This window comes from Dermacentor silvarum, chromosome 1 (genome assembly GCF_013339745.2).
Source record: "Dermacentor silvarum isolate Dsil-2018 chromosome 1, BIME_Dsil_1.4, whole genome shotgun sequence".
In the NCBI taxonomy this organism is placed as follows: Eukaryota; Metazoa; Arthropoda; class Arachnida; order Ixodida; family Ixodidae; genus Dermacentor; species Dermacentor silvarum.
The window spans coordinates 95,058,042-95,076,500 of record NC_051154.1 but is presented as its reverse complement, the minus strand read 5'-3'; the positions used below and the strand labels follow the sequence as shown (position 1 = coordinate 95,076,500).

General features: G+C 41.3%; 2 protein-coding genes across 5 annotated transcripts in view; one reads left to right on the top strand and one right to left on the bottom strand.

Annotated features, from left to right (window-relative positions):
• The window catches only part of LOC119432843 (acyl-CoA-binding domain-containing protein 6-like), a 34,704-nt gene extending 23,405 nt beyond the window's left edge, over positions 1 to 11,299 (top strand). Inside the window, exons 7-9 of the mRNA XM_049671211.1 lie at positions 4,648 to 4,737; positions 7,316 to 7,346; positions 10,471 to 11,299. Of these exons, the coding sequence (XP_049527168.1) occupies positions 4,648 to 4,737; positions 7,316 to 7,346; positions 10,471 to 10,610 (261 nt within the window). The 3' untranslated portion in view covers positions 10,611 to 11,299. The remainder of the gene's footprint in view (positions 1 to 4,647; positions 4,738 to 7,315; positions 7,347 to 10,470) is intronic.
• Positions 1 to 18,459, bottom strand: part of LOC119432829 (phosphatidylinositol N-acetylglucosaminyltransferase subunit C-like) — a 55,062-nt gene that overhangs the window by 7,504 nt on the left and 29,099 nt on the right. Inside the window, exons 9-10 of one of the 4 annotated variants that reach the window (XM_037699985.2) lie at positions 17,086 to 18,040; positions 13,638 to 15,860 (exon numbers count right to left, since the gene is read on the bottom strand). The exons of the other annotated variants lie outside the window; for them this stretch is intronic. Of the exons in view, the coding sequence (XP_037555913.1) occupies positions 17,989 to 18,040 (52 nt within the window). The 3' untranslated portion in view covers positions 13,638 to 15,860; positions 17,086 to 17,988. Of the gene's footprint in view, positions 1 to 13,637; positions 15,861 to 17,085; positions 18,041 to 18,459 lie in introns of those variants that run through there. 4 annotated transcript variants of the gene reach the window in all.

Here is an 18,459-nt window from a genome sequence, read left to right as displayed (position 1 = left end):
CTTTTGAAAGAGCATCTTTTTAGCTTGCTTTCCTGTCAAAACCGATCCTTCATTGCTGTTTCAGAAGAAAGCTACCTCATTTTGTTGCTTGAAATGTGTATTTTTACACTCTCATTAGTTTGTTGTATTTATATCAAAAAATTATTTTTGCAAATCGCAAATTTTAGGAGCGGCACTGTCTCTCTGCTACTCATTCAATTCTCCTACCTAATCTTTTATTGCCTGAATGCTGCAGAGTCTTAGAGTGCAGAACACTACAACATAGTGTTTTAGGACATGGTAACAATTTGAAATCTTGTAAAAATCATCAACAGAATTTCATATGTGCATTGTTTTAACTTTAGAATTTCATAATTTCTTCTAAAATATAGATACAAACATTAAAATATGAAGTGCACTCTTTGGATATTCAGAAGCATACCTGCTTCATTTTAGTTCTCTTTCTAAAGCACATTTTTGCAACTCACCTACCAAATTTATAAGTAAAATTTTTAAGCACTTTTTATAGGATTGATCTAAAAAAATCATTTGCATATTTGCAATCAACTTGAAAGATTGAATATGTACTGAAAAGTTCAAGTGTCTAGAATAAATAACAAAAATGTTTTTCTCCTGAAACCTGTGTCCCCCCTTAAAGTAATTTCTGCACTCTGTTATGGCATGCTTGGATGATCTATGCTTAGTCAGTGTGGCATATGCTACTTGCATATTTTTCTTCCAACCATGGTGCAGGTGCCGTCAGCATACATTAAAACACAAACAGGAACAAACGTCTGTTACGCATAATTACATGGACGTGCGACGTGTAATTGCTCCATAGCCAGTTTATATGCATGGAGTAGTCCCAAGTGTACATTTTGGAGTCTGAATTAGGTCACCATTACAAATGCAGGTGAATCTGGAAATGAAACAATGCATTGGAGTAGGTTTAGAATTGCTCACATTTGAATTTATACTGGTAGCACTCCTAACCAAAGTGCAGAATCAGATAAAGCCCATGTACTTGCATGTTATGTTTCATTCTTATTGACTGTGCCTGTGCACAACAGTTTGTGCTTTTCTTTTCCTGGAGTTGGCTGGAGAACATGCAATCTTTGACAAATCAGTGTAAGTACTACTGAGAAATTAAGCATACCTGAAATGTAAAACGGACCAAGACTTTAAAAACTGCAGCTTAAATTCATTTTTAGTAACCTGTTGGTGGCGCAGAGACACCTGCTTTTTGTTCTGTGGCAGCCACATCAAGAAACTTCAGGCTCCCTGCAGCTTATTTCAGTTCTACCAGCAGCTGCCTGCCACAGTCCAGCCTTAAATTAGAACATGACACTAGCTATCAAGCTCCCTTTGAAAAGGTGTATTCATAGTGCAGAGTGGCAACCTTGGCATGAAATAATATTTTTTTAAAGTGGTATTAAAGCTTCCATGTCCCATGCCTATGTATTGCTTTTTTCAGTGCTGCAACTGATGCTTTCCCGAGAAAAATTAAGCAACTGTCAATGAAATCCCCCTTGAGACAACTGTTAGTGAAATTAAGGGCAATAACATTAGCCAGCACATCAACACACTAAACTAGTTGATTTTATTTCAATTATGTTTGTGCAGTGTATGCTCACAGTAGCAGGAAATATATTACTTTTTTGTAATTGCTTAATTACTTTTCTCAGGCTCACTTTTTTCCTGTAAAGTGTATAAGGCTGTGTAACACAGAAGCTAGGATGGCCTGTGCTACAGGGTTGTACATACTAGTTCATTAACGTTTAATGTTTCTCATATTTTTCATGGAAAAATGGGACCACATCAGAAGGACTACTTAAAGGGCCCCTCACCAGGCCTCATTGCTAATTCTAGTTATAGACTGGAAGTTCTAAAACGCTGTCTAGGGATCATTTTACCTAAATAATTTTTCAAGTTTGTTTATTATTGGAGGAGATAGAAGAAATTGAATACCCTGTTACCATACAGGGCATTCAGGGGCCGTATTCTGAAACGTTCGCCTAGGCGAAATTTCGCCTAGGCGAAATCAGCGTGCGCGCTAATTGGCTGGTTGAGCAAAATTGAATGACGTCGGGCTCAACCACCCAATCAGCTCATCCAATTTTGCTAAAACAGCCAATCGGCGCACGCCTGAAAGCGAAAAAAGAAATTTCGCCTAGGCGAACGTTTCAGAATACGGCCCCAGGTTAGCGTGACTACCAACAGAGACTCTCTCTCTGTATCAAGTAACATTCCAAGCAACATTCCTTCCCCACCTTCTCCCATACCGGAGCTAAGGGACTGCGTTGGGTTCACATGACGAGCCCCGCCTCCGATTTTTCTTCTCTTCCTTTTTTGCTGCTCAATGCATTTCTGGTGGCGGCACTGCATGTTCCACATTGGATGATTTAGTGAAGTAACATGCCATCGTGAGTGATGTTGACAAGACTGCATTTTACGTCACGGCATTTGTGCGTCTTACCTCAACTGTGGCTGGGAGCAATGTTTCTTCAAGAGGGAGGATGCTCAGCGTTTGGTTTGAAATTTCAGCTGTTTTCGGTGGCCTGCTGCGCTGTAATGCTTTGCAGACACGATCGTCAGCACGTGAAGTATTGGCTGCGCTTGTCTGTTTAAAATGGCCAAACCTGGTGAGGGGCCCTTTAAGGCCGCCTATGTATGTTTCAAACAAACAGACTGTAGCTGAAAAGTTTGCAAGATGCAAGATGTTTTTTTAAAACGAAACTTTCTGTGCCTTTTCCCTCGACTTTTCTACTGGTGCTGCTACTGCTACTGCTGCTGCTGCTGCTGTTTTGCAAGTCACATCGGGTGTGGTTGAGAGTGTGTATAAAGTACATGGTAGGGACGTGGGAGAGATGTCTGTGAGCCCTTTCCAGCGAGAACTTCATGGGCATCGCCACAATGCCCTCTGGACGGCCGTAATTACGCGTTAGCCCCCCACAAAAGCCTTGCAGAAGCTGCAGCACTTACTTTTGTACTCACGTGCAACAGCCCAGAGGGAAGATAGTATAGCAGAAAGAGGAGACAGAGAATGAGTAAAGTCGACGCCCAGCCGAAACGGGTGAATAATAGCCACTTGTTCACTCGTGGCAGCTTGCATACATGATATGATCGCGGAAGAAGGGAAAGGCGCCGTCAGAAAGCATGCTTCGTTTAGGGTCTTTTCAATAAAAGAAACACTACTACTAGACATGGTAACAGTTGCAGACAAACTAAAAATTTTAATTCAAATTATGGATATGGCACGTTTCTGCTATTTCTGAACAGTAAGCACTGTGCCAGTTAGTACGTGGACAGCTGACTCAGGGCATGGAAACACACAGCTGCACTAAAGCACCACAGCATCAAGACAACACACAAGCAACTGTTCAGTAAATCAACACTTCAGCCACGATGCGATGCGCCCGTGTGAGGGAATGACAGTGCCAACTTTCTCGCAGCCTACGAACAGTGGCGCACAACAACACCTCAGCCACGATGCGATGCGCCCGTGTGAGGGAATGACAGTGCCAACTTTCTCGCAGCCTATGAACAGTGGCGCACAACAACGCCTCGAGCAAACACGTCTCACTGTGTGTTCTGTGTCGTAGACAAACACAAGTAGTGCACTCAAGGTAAAACTTAACATCACATCATGACTGTCGCAGGCTGTGAACATCACCGCCTAATATTGTTAATGGACGCAAACAGCACTGAAAGCTTCGCTTACATCCATTCCCACAGTGCGTGGATCTGCATCATTTTTTACGGTTTTGTTGCTTGCAATACTCTTTGTTCAAGCTATCCAAAGTTGTAATGTTCTGTGGCGTGAGGTTGTTTCTAAAATACTTAATGCTTTTACTGAAGCAGTGTGGTCACAAAGTTGTGTGGTCTCTTATTTCTCATTGTGCTACTTTTCTCTATACACTCTTTGCAAAGCTGTTTTGATTAACAAATTTTTGTCAACTTCCCCGTTGTAAAGCTTTTCATCCATGCAGAAAACAAAATAACACTGATATAGAATTGGTAGCTTGCAAAGCAACTATAGCTCTTTTGACATGACTTTTTTTAGGAGCTGCACTTTCAAAATTCTGTGTATACTGTGTGTACACATTGCCAGACTCCCTTCCAGTCTCCCCTCCGATACATGAGTCGACTCATGTATCGGAGGGGTGGAAGAAAGGTGGGAGAGGGGGCACGTGAGGCTGGCGATGCATAGGGAGATGCGACGGAAGCATGCTGTGCAGGGTGCGTGGCACAAAGGCGGGTGTGGCGAAGGTGTGTGGCGCTCAGATGAGTGCATTGGCTCATGTTTTGTTTTTTTCTCTCTCTCTTTTTCTTCTTTTCTTTTTCTGGATTTCGCGTTCCTTTTCTTTTTGGCATAGCCACCCAGTAGCCAGATTTAGTTTTTATAGCCAGTAATAAGGTATGGAAACATTGTAATAAGCGGTTTGTAATAAGTGGCTTCGACTGTATTTCTTTGTCAAATTAAAAGGTTTGGATGTTTGTCCCCTCTGCATTTTTTTTTTTTTTTGCAACCGGTTTTAACAAAGGGATTTTCTTGGGCACTTGAATATTGTTATAAGTGGTTTCGACTGTGTAGTACATTATGTAGCAGGCAAGTGGTGTTGGCGAATTTGTAAGCAACTGTTATTGCAATTTAAGGTGCATTTGCAGGGTATGTGCATGCTACACTGGGCATGTGACCGTGGCCATCTAGAGATAGTCGAGTTGCTTTTGGACAGAGGCGCAGATCCTGAAGCCAAGGCAAGTTGCTGCTCCTGTTTTGCTTTCGTTTCCAGGTGATTTAATAACTTACACAAACTGCATTAGTTAAACAATTGCAGTGCAATTAACATAGAACAACTGGAAGTCAACACAGGCCACAGTGTGTTCACTGCTTTTTACTGTCCTACATTTTCACACTGCAGTCATCACTTATGCCACACCACAAGCCCAAGCCAGTACTGCATTGTTCTGCAAAATAAAATAAAACTGAAAGAAGACTGTGGGAGAAAAAAATATTTCTTGGAAATTGCCTTCAAACTTGGTCAAATCGAATTCTCAAATAAATTTAGTTAAAGGACACTAAGAGGATGTTGTAACTCATTTATTTGCTTCTGAAAATTTGAATTCAGATTTCATGTATCATGTTTCATGGGCTGTTTACTGTAAGCACATTTATCAAAAAATCTGAGTTGAAAAAAGTCTGTTTGTACTTCCGTCGCTCCTGATGATGTAAAAATGTAAGCCAATCATGAGTAAGCCAGTCATGCGCACTGGTTAAGTACAGTTCAGTACAGATTACATGGTCATGCAAAACAAATAGAGTCGTACCTCGATATATAATGAACTTAGCTATATAAGGAAGTAAATCTAAAATGTTTCTCGCCGATATCAGCGTATTATGAATATATGATGATACTACTGTATATTGGACATTAAAAAAAAGGTATTTTCGTGTTGGATGTAACTGTTATAAAGACATTCGACTGTATAGTACCACTTTCTGTGAAAAGTTTCCACAGACTTCCCCATGACTGTAAAGTGTATGGTGAGCCAGTCAGTGCTAATACTTCCAACCATGGGGCTATAATATGTAACAAGATGAAACTGGGGCGATTGCAGCTTACATGTTGGTTCAATAATGCTATGTTCAATAATTCTGTAATGCTATGCTCACGCAGAAGCTACTTGCTCTAGAACTCCACAGTAGCTGGCGTTGTTGGCAGCAATAAGACACGGAATATTGTGAATGGGAGTGTAGAGTCACTGGACACCAAATATTTAGGACAAAGTAAATAGTACTGTGGGAACTTATGGCTCCACCATATATTTTAATTCATTGCAGACCTGCAAGGGGTAGGTAGCTAGGCCAAGTGATGAAAGTAGAGCATAGATGAGTGGACAAGTCACAGTTATTATTGCTTCATAGTTGTAACTTTGTTATTACTGCATTGTTCTGCGAAATAAAAGAAAACTGAAAGAAGACTGTGGGAGAAAAATATATTTCTTGGAAATTGCCTTCAAACTTGGTCAAATCAAATTCTCAAATAAATTTAGTTAAAGGACATTAAAGATGTAACTCATTTATTTGCTTCTGAAAATTTGAATTCAGGTTTCATGTTTCATGGGCTGTCTACTGTAAGCACATTTATAAAAAAATCTGAGTTGAAAAAAGTCTGTCTGTACTTCTGTTACTCCTGATGATGTAATAATGCAAGCCAATCATGAGTTAGATGCTGCTAATTATTAAAGTGCTATAGAAGTTATATAATGACTCGGCCACAATGCAGACATTGGCACACATGCAGTCCTTGTCAGGAAAAGCATTGGATCGACCTGTTTGTGATGAAATCTGTGCATCTGCCAAGAATATGGGATCCATAGCAAGGGACCATGTTCATGTCAGAAAGAGGTGGCTATGCTCCTCGCCATAGAGCTCAAATCAAGACTGTGGTAGTGCTTTGTTCTCTGGAAGTATGCACCAAACACACAACTGCAAAGCACAGTGATGAACGAGAGAACCAGAGAAGTCCGAGGACCATGGCAGTAAGTGGGATATTAGAACACGACTCGATTTTTGTTGTGACAACCACCATCCAGCAGAAATGATGACACGTTGGCTACAAAAGTGAAGGTGTATTTTTTGCAGCATGCACATCAATTGTTCTTCTACCTGATAATTCACGCTTCCATTTGAGAGTATCACCTCTAGCCAAAACAGTGAATAAACCCCCGTTTCATGTTTGGCATGTGATGCACCGAACATATTCAAGTACTCGTTTTAACTGTCTAGAATATTATATTTACTGTATTACCAGAAAAATAACTTTTTTACTGAACAAATGAGTTGTGGCGCAAGGAAAGAAGAAGGAAAACCAAGGGGAGACAGGATAGGGCGCCCTATCCTGTCTCCCCTTGGTTTTCCTTCTTCTTTCCTTGCGCCACAACTCATTTGTTCAGCTATGCACCAACTCGCCCAACGCACTACCTTACTAAAACTTTTTTACCTTGATGAATAAGCAGATAACCCCTTCTTCAGTGAACAATTAGTGAAATATTCTGTAATGAAGGTGGGAATGCAAAAAGAGGCCCATTGACTTATAGAACTGATGACATGCCCTTCTGTAGGTATCTTCAACACCATGTCATGCCCTGCATGACATGGTCTACAACATACATCCAAAATTGAAATTCACTTTAGTGTCCTTTAAAACAACTCGCTCTTTGTGTTTTCTTCATGCTGGGTTTGTGTGGTATCTCGGAAACATACAAACTGTAGCAGTTCACTATTGCATAAGATTTTAGTGCTTTATCCTCTCCAACTTTTGCTCATTTTCAGGATGAAGAAGGCCAGACACCCTTGCATTATGGTAAGGCCTAAAGCATTTATGCCACGTGTACAAGTTTTTCTGGGAAGGTGTCCAATTATTACGCACAAGGTCAATGCCGATTCCCCATGCTCTTATTAGGCAACTGCTGAAAGAATTTGAGTGAAATTTACTGCATTTAAAAGAATTACTGATGATTTTTTATTTCTACCCTCAAATGTTTTTACCATTGCCAAAATTTTGTAACTTAAATAGAAATTCCAAGTTCACAGCTACCCTTTCACCAAAAACTGATATCACATTTCTGTAAACAGTAACTAGTAGTGTTGAAATCAGACCAAATGAACATGTTAATTTATATTTTACACAATAGTCTTACTTCATTTGTGTAAGCTGTGCAGAACTGTTTGTCACAAAATATGGACAGCTTGCATAGTCATGTATATACATTATGTCAATAGTATTGATTTTGTCCACTTTAATTGCTATGACAAATGCAGTTTAGAGAATTTCAATATCTGTTTTTGTGGCTGAGTTAGTTGTAAAGTTGAAGCTTTAATTTCTTAAATATCTCCTATTTCTGTAAATTATTGTAATGAAAGCTACAGAAGAGTGGCACCCTTCATGCCTATCTGCACTGCAGTGCTGAGCTGTTGCTGCTCTCCCTGCTCCTGCATTTTCTTTGAAGCAAACTGAGAATGGCAACAATTTGTGCAGGGCCTTCCGCTCTTAATGGAAACACCTCATTAGTAGAGGTGGGTGAATATAAAATTTTTTTGTATACAAATCGAATACGAATAGTAAGTATATAATATTGAATAGTCAAACACAGATGCATATAGGTATGTATAACTGGTACTACACCTATTTTGACTAGTCCAAGAAAGACATAACTATCCCCTCAAACAGTCAACACAAGGTCACTAATTGTCATTAAGAACACTGCACCAATAGCGGCTTAAAACTTGAGCCTGGTTGCAAATAAGCTTTCCAAATACGTTTAAGTAGTTGCCAAAAAAAAAAATCAGCAGTTGAGAAAAAGAAAACAAAGAAGCTGCTGAAGGACTTATTTGCCGTAAGCACATGTAAGAAGGCCAACTGCAAGAACATCACTGGTTGTAACGTAAAAGATAAAAAATTGAAAATGCTACATGGCTAGACTGCCGAAAACACTAATTGACAGGCTGCAAGCAAAACTCACTGGTTGCAGTGTAGGCTTCCACCGTGAAACCATAAACGAAACTTGCATTATCAATTTTTTTTCTGCATTCCTTCGAAAACTTTTGCTGTTGTTTCATTTCTGATAAATTGCGATACTTTGGTTAGCAGATAGCGAACAGTAACAAGACTTTATCAGTTAAGTCTGTTGTTGCGCAAAGTAGTTTGTAGTGTTCGAAAATATCGAATAGTTCCTTTCCAAATATGAATAGTTAGTGGGTAATATTCAATTCATATTTGAAACTTCGATTATTCGCCCACCCCTACTCATCTTTATTCAAATGCTCAGAACAATAAATTCAGACATTATATCCTGCACAATAATCTGTTTTTTATAGATATTTGCTTAACACCTCACATAGATGGCTTCTTTCCCATAAAATTTATTCTAACAACTTTAAGATGCAGTGCTTACTGCTGCTCACAAATTCAAAAAACTGATTTTCTTTTAAAGTAATACTAGCTACATATTTGTGGTCAACCTTTTCTGCTCAAGTTTTAACCCCTTAGCCATTTTGTTATATCAGTAAATTTTTTCCCAGAATGATTATTTTTTTTCTATTACTGATTGTGAATATGCTTGTTATAAAACACAGGTTTTTGAGATAAGAAAAAGTAAGTAACTCATAGAACAAATGAAAGTAAATTACCAAAATGTAAAGTATGCCAGACAATAAAAGCACCAGCTACCTGCTAGTAATCAACAAAACTTGTGGAACAAATATATAGTGATTTTTCATTTGTCTCACATTAGCTGCACATGCTAGCAGCGTGTCATTTTATTAAGGGGGCATTAGGCAGAGTGGCATTTCGATTCATCGACTATCGTCAAAACCAGCTCATTGTCTAAAAACATTCAGTATACTGAACAATTCAGCAGGTGAGCTTATGATAAACGTCTTACAGAGTACAGCCAAAAAAGGAAACTGTGGAGGCTCCTGCAGAATGCTGTTCACGTCAGTTTTAGTTCACTGATGTACACTTGTGATGTCTTGCTCCGAGCTTTCCCTTAGTCTTTCTGCACCCAAGTAGCTGCTGATCTCTTGTATTTGCGTCATGAAACGATGTACACTACACGATGTCTGAAGCATCATCGTTGGAAGATTATGACGGAAAAAAATGCCTCTATTTCTTTTTTTCTGGAAAACTGGCCGGCGATACATGCATCGCCTTTGCTGGACGCTATTTTGAAAGTGCCAGCTTCCAAACGAGAAATGCACTCCAGTGGTTGCAGAATTAAAAAAATCACTGGGGACCAATTATCACTGGGCACCAAAAAAAAAACACCAATTAAATTGCAAACGAGCACCTCTTGTACAATTTAAATTAAGCTAAAAGGTTGAACAAATACCACAGGGAAGAGTCACAGTCATTCTAAACGCTTTGGGGATGCGTCGGCAAGGACAAGCTGGGCTTGTCCGAAACGGTTAAGAACTTAAGTTTGTGGGAGGTTATATTCCGTACGACATAATATGCTGTAGTTTAATCATTGTTCCACATCATATGTCCACGAACATAACATTGTTTTATTTAATGGTACAGTTTATGTCTCTACCAAGAAAAACAGCACTTGCAAGTTCTGTGCTTTATGCCAATGGCCACACCACAAATTTTTCATTCTCATTTCTAGTTTTGTTCAATTGTAGTAGCCTGAATCCAATCAAATTCTAGAGTAAAAAGGGTTTTTAAGTTGTTCAACTTAGTATGAATTATTACATAAGCTGCTGCAGTCTACCAGAACAAAAACATTGCTAAGTAATGTCTATTCAGAAAGGTGACAATCATTATGTCCAAACATATCTAATTTTCTTTACTTTTCTGGCCATGCTGCAAAAGTACCGAACTATGTGGGTGATTCGGTTGGGGCAATATATTTATATAGTAGATATTTTCAGTTCTTCGTGAAAACTTTGTGAGCACTTTTCATGTGAAGGGGATGCTTTTGCAGCATCATCATGTGGGCACTTGCAAGTGGCTGAACTGCTGCTCAAACGAGGTGCCCAAAGAGACACTAAAGACGTGGATGGCCAGACTCCTGCAGAAGTGGCACTCTCCCCAGAATTAGAAGCCCTCCTCTCGCCTTCCTGACTGTCCTCTCCAGAACAGAGGCCTCCAACACGTGTTGATGTACCTACATAGTACTTCCCCTCCCCCAAGTTTCAAACATATGCCAAAATATGTTATCTTGTAGGTCATAAGCAGTGTACTGCAAATTAATTTCGGGATGTACCCCAATAATGTACTGAATAGTCATTATTTGGTTTCGTGACATGTACAGAGAGGCTCCTATGTTAGGCACATTCTTTGCTACCAATACACAGTGATGACATCACAGCTCAAGACTCGAAGCATAAGGCCTTGAATGTAGAGCATACTGTGCTGACATTCAACTGCCTTTACGTAACAGCAGCATCGGAAAATAGTGTCAGAAGCAGCACTGTGTGCTCATGAGTGAATGCTTTCACTAACAGCAAGTATCGTATTACAGAAATCAATAGCTCTGCTTAAGTATTTTTGACAATTTAGTACCACCACATAAACATCCTCGGCAAGTTCATGGTGAAAGAGTTTAGCTTAAGCAGACCAAGATAAAATTCGACTTTTGCCAAGAACTGCAATCATGCCAACACTTCGTATTTTTTGGTCATATCAGTTGTCTTAGGATGAAGTCATTTCAGGTGCACATTATTTTTTTACTGTGCTGCATGAAATTTTGTTGTTGTCTGGTTACCACAAGTTTTCATGTCACAACGAAATAAAGAGAAGGACATTTTTTTTTTTACTGGAGTGCCCCTGCCTGTCAGTTATATAGATGTCCTTTGGCATATTTATAATCTGGCCACATGTTATAGGCTGGCTTTTATTGTTTCAAGCAGCCATGATGGCACAAGAGTGACCAAGTAAAGCTGCTACTGAGTTCTTGGAAACTCATAAAAAAATTTTTTTCCTGCTTACTGCAATTGTTAATCGGACCGCAGATGGTAACCTTTCAAATAACAGCAGCCCCAAACTGCACTGCGGGCAGTAATAAGCCCCAGTTTTTGGTTGCAGACATTATTCACTTTCTAATTTATCAATCCAACCAGACATGCAATTTTGTCAAAATGTCTAGCTGTAGTGGAGGACTTCATATGTACTCCATCAACTATTCTAGAGTTCTTTGATGTACCCCTAAACCTAAATACACAAGCATTCTTGCATCTCACCCTCTTCCGAAAACAGCCACCATGACCAGGATATAAAAATCCCAGCCTCATTTTCTGAAGCAGAATACCACAACCACTGCAGTGTTTGCAGCTATAGCGTTCAAGTACTACTTCATTCATCACTGAATATTAAAGATTTTTTACTGTTGCTCAGCTAAATAGGATACATTTATCATGTATTATTGATGTACTCAAAGCTGGACACAGCAACCAGCACAAAACAATTTCCCTCCATTTACAGCTATATGTAAAGGATACTTCATATGAAAGTGCAGCTGTCATGCACTTATTTTTCATAGTCTAAACTCTTTACAAATCATCAAAGCTTCCTGGTGGCACCCATCACTTTCTGTGGTTCATTTAGCTTTGGCAATAAGAACAGCACTCATTCATCAACAACACACAAGTATACTACTGCATTTGAATAACATGTTCCATATGATATACTGAGTGTTTCGCTAATTGCCTTTTTAATAACAAATTTTGGGTGCATGTTGCAGTGAAATATTGAAGCCAGCCAGGACACACAGCATACCCATTTGCTAGAAACCCTGTGGCTAGCACCATTTCCAAGAAAAATGCATTGCTGTTCTAGTAATCATTACTGATTCATTGATGGGGTTAATGACCCAAAGCAACACTGAGCTATGAGAGACATCATATTGGGGGGCTGCAGGTTAATTTTGACCATCTGAGGTTCTTTAAGCACACACACAAAAAAAGTGCTTGTTTGTGTCCTCTTCTCAGTTCAAAAGTGCTGTTTCTTTCCCAAGTGTGTATCAATCTACCAAAGTTAGCACTCTGTTAAAAAAACTAAACATGCACTTTTGGAAAACCACAAAGCCACTTGAGTAGCATTCAAGCCTTCTCACTTCCACCATTCATCTCCTGCAAATGATTATTAAGATTTCCAGAATCATGAGTACAGTAGAAGCAGTTCTGAGCTTATAAACAGGGCCCTTTGTTTTGAGGCAAAACCAGATATTTCCCAATTTTCCCAAAGTAGCTTTGCATTTTTTGGGTGGAGCCCTATTTCTCCTCAAAAAGTCACGTGTGCTATAATGTAGTCACTGACTGGCTGACTTGCACCAAGTAACTGCTGAAATCTCTAAACCAGGATCTTGATGAGTGTTGTGTTTTGGTCACTCTTAGGTGCCCACAATGTTTCAGAGCAGTGCATTGTGGCTGCCACACTTCGAATGCCTTGTCAGCATTATGCTGCAGCAAAGTATACTGACAGTTTTAACAACAACTGGTGAAGGCACTCGGGTCACGACTACTTCATCAACTACTGAACCATGCTACGACAGCAGCAAAGGTCACTTTGCAGACGTTTTCTAAAAAATATGTGCAAGCTAAAGTAGCATGATGCAATGTCTATGACAAATAACAAGCTATAGAAATTGGCAGTAATCCTGAAGAAATTTCAGAAAGTCCTTTTCCACAAAACGTTTTCAAGTTACTCTAAATTAAACTGTGCATTTGCAGATGCACCACTTCACTGCGAGTCAAAGCAGTACTTGTCAAATGTGAGCTCCCTATGAAAATACTGCCCTGATGTTTTACAGGCACATCTTTTTGAACACAATACCACATATATGCAAACACAGCCATAATGTTGTTTTGCCTTTGGAATGGCAACTCTAGCAATGACAGAAATGGAAGGAATTCAGGTGGTAACATGTTCATGAGCAAATGTTTAGAGGGCTCTCACCTGCACTTTCCATTGGCAAATTATTTTCAGAAATCTCCCCAGTCACCAGCCAAAAAGACAGTGCCCAAATTTTATACCCTCCCCAGGAACATCGAATATACTGTATTAGAAAATCTGAAGCCAAACTGCCCTATACATGAATGATTTAGAATGCTTCTGTCATACTTGCAATACATCAATTCAACCAACAAGGTATTCAATTGCTGTACACATCTTTATTACGCATATAGACAAAGTATACATCCCATTCTTTAAATTGGTCTAGCCAGGAATGACCCAGGAATACAAAGCATCTACGGTAGCTCTACGCCACCTGGACATCTGTCACAACCAATTACAAAAGCCTAAACAACCCAAATCTTGTTCCTTCCTTTGTTCACTGATGGTGGTCATGGTCCTATGAACTATACGTTTAGTGCAATTAGCATTCTTTGGGAACTTTACTCTCTTTGCATTATGTTTGTATCTAATCACACATCACAACTTGGGCCACGACTGGGTCTGTGCCCAAATAAACAACTTGGACCACTGAGTATGTGCAACTAGGTATGTGCCCATTCTTGGTCAATCATATGCCACACTCCTTAAAAAATTTTTTTAAAATTGATCCGTTACTGGGCGGAATTGAACCCACATCACACAGGTTTCCCAAGCACAGCAGCGCAACGCTTCAGCGTGCTGCGCCACGAATGCGCTCGGGCAGCGAGGGACCAGTTCTCAATGTTCACATGCACCGTCATGCCACGTATCTCGGAGGCCACGCGCAAACTTAGCGGAAGTGGCGCTAGATAGTGCAGCATGTCCAGAGTGAAGCATGAGAAAGGTGGCCGGCTCCTGTACACCGTCTCATACGCGACTCGTTCCGGCAGTGGCAACAAGTTGTGTCACAACATTCCTACACTGCTAATTGCATTAATGTCTACATTCATGCGAGAAGGATTCTGCCAGAATTTTTTCTTTTACAAGCAGTAAGGATGTTGGAATGGGCACTGAAAAATATCAGTCCATGAACACTATGTATAAGGGATGTGGAAAATGTTTAAATTATAACTTTGTGTATACATACTGCACAGTGGTAGCAGTGTCTTGTGCATCCTGTTGAACTTTATAGTCAAGATAGTGTAAGCAAAAGGTGTGTGAACCCATTGCACTGCTGCTAGTAAATGCGACAAGGCTATCAAAAGTGATAGCGAAGCAGAGAGAAACACAGCAGTGCAGAGGTCAACGTAATGCTAAAAGGAGAGAGCAGTGTCTCGTGATACAGGATGAATAGAAATGCAAACCGCATAGAAGGGGCCTGCAATCTTGTCCCAAGTGATTTTATGAGTGCTATGTATGACGGCAATCATTTCAATGTTCATCAGAACAGGTGAATATGGCTTTAGGGCCTTGGAGGGAGTTTAAGGCCAGCTAGTGCCTGCCCTTTATTTGCAGATACACCAGAAGGGGTCCCATAGTTTTAAATGCGTAAGCATTTCTATGCTTACCCAATGAGAAAACCTGTCCGCCCATCCATCTTTCACATAAGATGATCGCTTTCAAGATAGGGCCCGCCGCAGCGAGCAAATTCACCTTCATGCTGCCTCTCGCTTCAACGCAAACGAAGTAGCGAGAACGCAGCGCTCACGAAGCTATCAGCACTTGGCGCACTCGGTCCCCATCGCAGATCGCTTTCAAGATAGGGCCCGCATGGCCGTGCCAAAGGCAGCCGCCACCAGAGTACGGTTGATCACGGTTGATAATGGTTCGCATCGAGAGGAGGCAGCGTCATTGACCACATCTACGTAAGAGGTTTACCAAATGTGACGCAGTTCAATTACGTCACGTACTACAGTACGCATCAGCCAGTGCTCATCCTTCACGAAGCATGAGTGAACATTGCTACTACTCGCCTCTTATTCGTTGTCTCATGCTGGTCTCGGTTAGCATTTCAGTATTGCAACCGCGGTTCTCCATTTCACAATTATTTCGCAGTGTTTCTCGCAGTTATACTAAACACAGCAGCATACGACGACGAAACAGCAGATGATTAGTAGCAAATGCTTGCACATTATTTAGATAACTACCACAGGAGATTCTGCGTGTAATTTTTTTTTGTTCTTATTTGTATTGCTGATGCAATTCTCTCCATTTTTTCATCATATTCAGTAATCATTACATATGGCCATGAGGATCGCTCAGCATAGTTTACTTCACGTACTTTTACTATGGTTTATGTAGTTACACGGTCTACATTTAGTCTTCACATGCAACAGCATGATTACCTCCATGAGACTTGCATGAAGCATTGTTTTGTTTGGGTAACGGTTATTGTCATACTTGCTTTTGTTTTATTAAAGGAAGGAAAGTAATTTGGCTAAGTGAAAAAATTATTCCTGATGTGACACGCTTGAGCAATTTTTTTCTTGCATCATTGAACTACAGTGGAATCTCGATGATACGATCACGGCTAATACGAATTTCTGGATGATACAAATTTTTCTGTGGTCCCGGCCGAGCCCCATTACTTTGCAACGTGCTAGAGAACGGTTGTTACGAATCGATTTTCGACCCGCGTCGGTTGATACAAATAAACGCCGCCCCACCGCCGCCGCGACGGCCGCGAAAGAGAACAGCGCGCAGTTACGCGCTTTCTCCCTTTTTCTTTTGGTGCGGAGGCGCGGACGCAGCACCGGACAGCGCGGAGCCCGCGACTGGGCGCGAAGTTTGAAGCGGTGGCGCTTTTGTTGCTTTTGTGCTTTTCCCCCACACAGGCGTGGGGAAGCGAGCGAAGGTTCGTGCGGTCTATCGCTTCAACGGAAACTGAGCGGCGTAAACACAGCGCATACAAAGGTCAGAGCCGTGTGGAGATCGCTTTCAAGATACGGTGCGCGCGACAACACCGATAGCCGGCACAGGCGCGAACGCATTTGTTGGCAGAGTAGAAGCTGCCCCCCCCCCCCACCCTCCTGCGCTGCCTTCCCGCTTTGCTCCTTTTCGCGTGGAAGATTGCATCGCCAGTTCCACTGGCGCCGGGTTGCAAGATACGCATTTGGTGCCGCAGCGCAACGTTGCCCCCCCCCCCCCCCTCCCTCCTTCTTATACCCCACGGCCTTTCGCGCGACGCAAGTCGCGTTTGCTCTACGCTGTGCGTTCGCTCTCCGCAAAGGCGCGCGTCCCCCGCGCGCGCGCTTTCACTCGCACATACGGCGCGCGGCAACGATTTTATCGCCCTTGGACTGTTGCTCCAAGTCTCAAGCTCCTCCTCCCCATCGCCCTCGTTGATCTCCTCTCCCATCGGTGGGCACACCTCGTTGAGAAGCGTGCTCGCTACCGCCCTTGTTGGCGAGATTTTCCCGCGGAAGCCGCATTATAACCGGTATTTCGTCTCACGCAGCTGCAATGTAAGCGGTATGCGTATACATGGAGTTCTATGGGAGGGTAAATGGAAGTCGGAAAAGGCCGCGTTGTAGCCAGTTCTGCACTATAAACGGTTGCGTTATAAGTGGTCTATACTGTAAATGCTTTTTACATAGGTGTGCCTGAGTGAGTTCACCTCCAACTCTTTAATTTAGCTAGTTTTAATTGTGTTTCGATGATACGAATTTCGGCTAATACGAATATTTTGCGTGATCCCGTGAGATTCATATCATCGAGATTCTACTGTATTGCCATGATGTACGTATATGGTCTAGAGTATTACTGGATAAGTAAGCATCAACGGGACACAAATGGAAAAGACGCACTTACAAGCACTAAATGCACTTGTGTGTGTATGCTTTTTTTTTTTTCTGTCCATATCCAGTTCACGCTTATTTGTTCTTCCTTACGGATACCAAAGTACCAAAACTGCCACCCTCGTGAATTTTTATTGAAGCTAGAAATGCAACACACCTGTGTCAAATATAAAAAGATGGACACCCCTCTGGATTGCCTAACAGCATTCTTATAATGCATGCAGCTCTTAGGACACTGCAAAATGGCATGACGCACACCGCAGCACCGCACACATAGCCATTCAACAAGTAACCAGAGGTCACTTTGATCTACTACATGAATGACTAGTTGTGACACTTCTGTGCATCAAATAAGTTGGTTTCATACCTATGGTGTTTCATCATTGTTCAGCTGGCATTGTTGGTGCACAGTAATGAGTATGATAGTCACAGGGCAACCAATGCTTTGTGTGCTATCAGGTTATGTAGTAGCCAGTGCACAGAGCCATGTTTTCACTGCAGCACTGCACATATTCACAAAGTAATTATTTGGTTTATCAGTCATGCTTGGAGCGCACTTACATGTACTCTTGCACATGCTCGCACCAGCGTCAGTGGCGCTGCTGAGACGGCATGAACGCTGAAGAGGGCATTTCTGGAGTATTGCTGAGTGCTCCTGTTTGTCCATTTGAAAGCAAAACATCTGTTGTCATAACTGCACCAGAAGGCACGTGATCTTAAACACAGCAACACAACCTGCTGGTGTTTTCATGCCAGGTTGCATTTCTACACGGCAGATTCTTGTCCTCAAGACTGGTATGCACTTTAGATAAGTTCAACTGCACTCCAGCTTAGTGTTGCTGGCCATCAATGACTGCTTCGTCCCATGGGCCATGGATACTCCTGCAGAGAAAAAGCACCAGCTATGTCTAAGCATAACTACAAAGGCAATAAGGTCTACTGCATACACTCCCAGGAGTGCCATTAAAGGGGCCCTGAAACACTTTTCTAACTAATTCTAGAATGACATCACTATTAAATTATGTCACCTCACGAATCTCCTGACCCGAATCCTTCAAGCACAAATGAAGTTAGACATAGTTATTGGACTGATCAGCAGCTTTCTGTTTTTTTGTTTTTTTTTTCCATTTCTACTAGTGCATTGGAAGCTACACAAGGGTGATGGCAAGGCGCTGCAAGGGAGCAACGCGAGATCACTCGTGGTGGCACCTCGTGGCAGTCGTGGTATCTAGTAGGTGTGTTGAAAAAGTATCAAACCTTTGGTCAGCGGAAATACATTTATTGATTAGAAGGTACAAAAC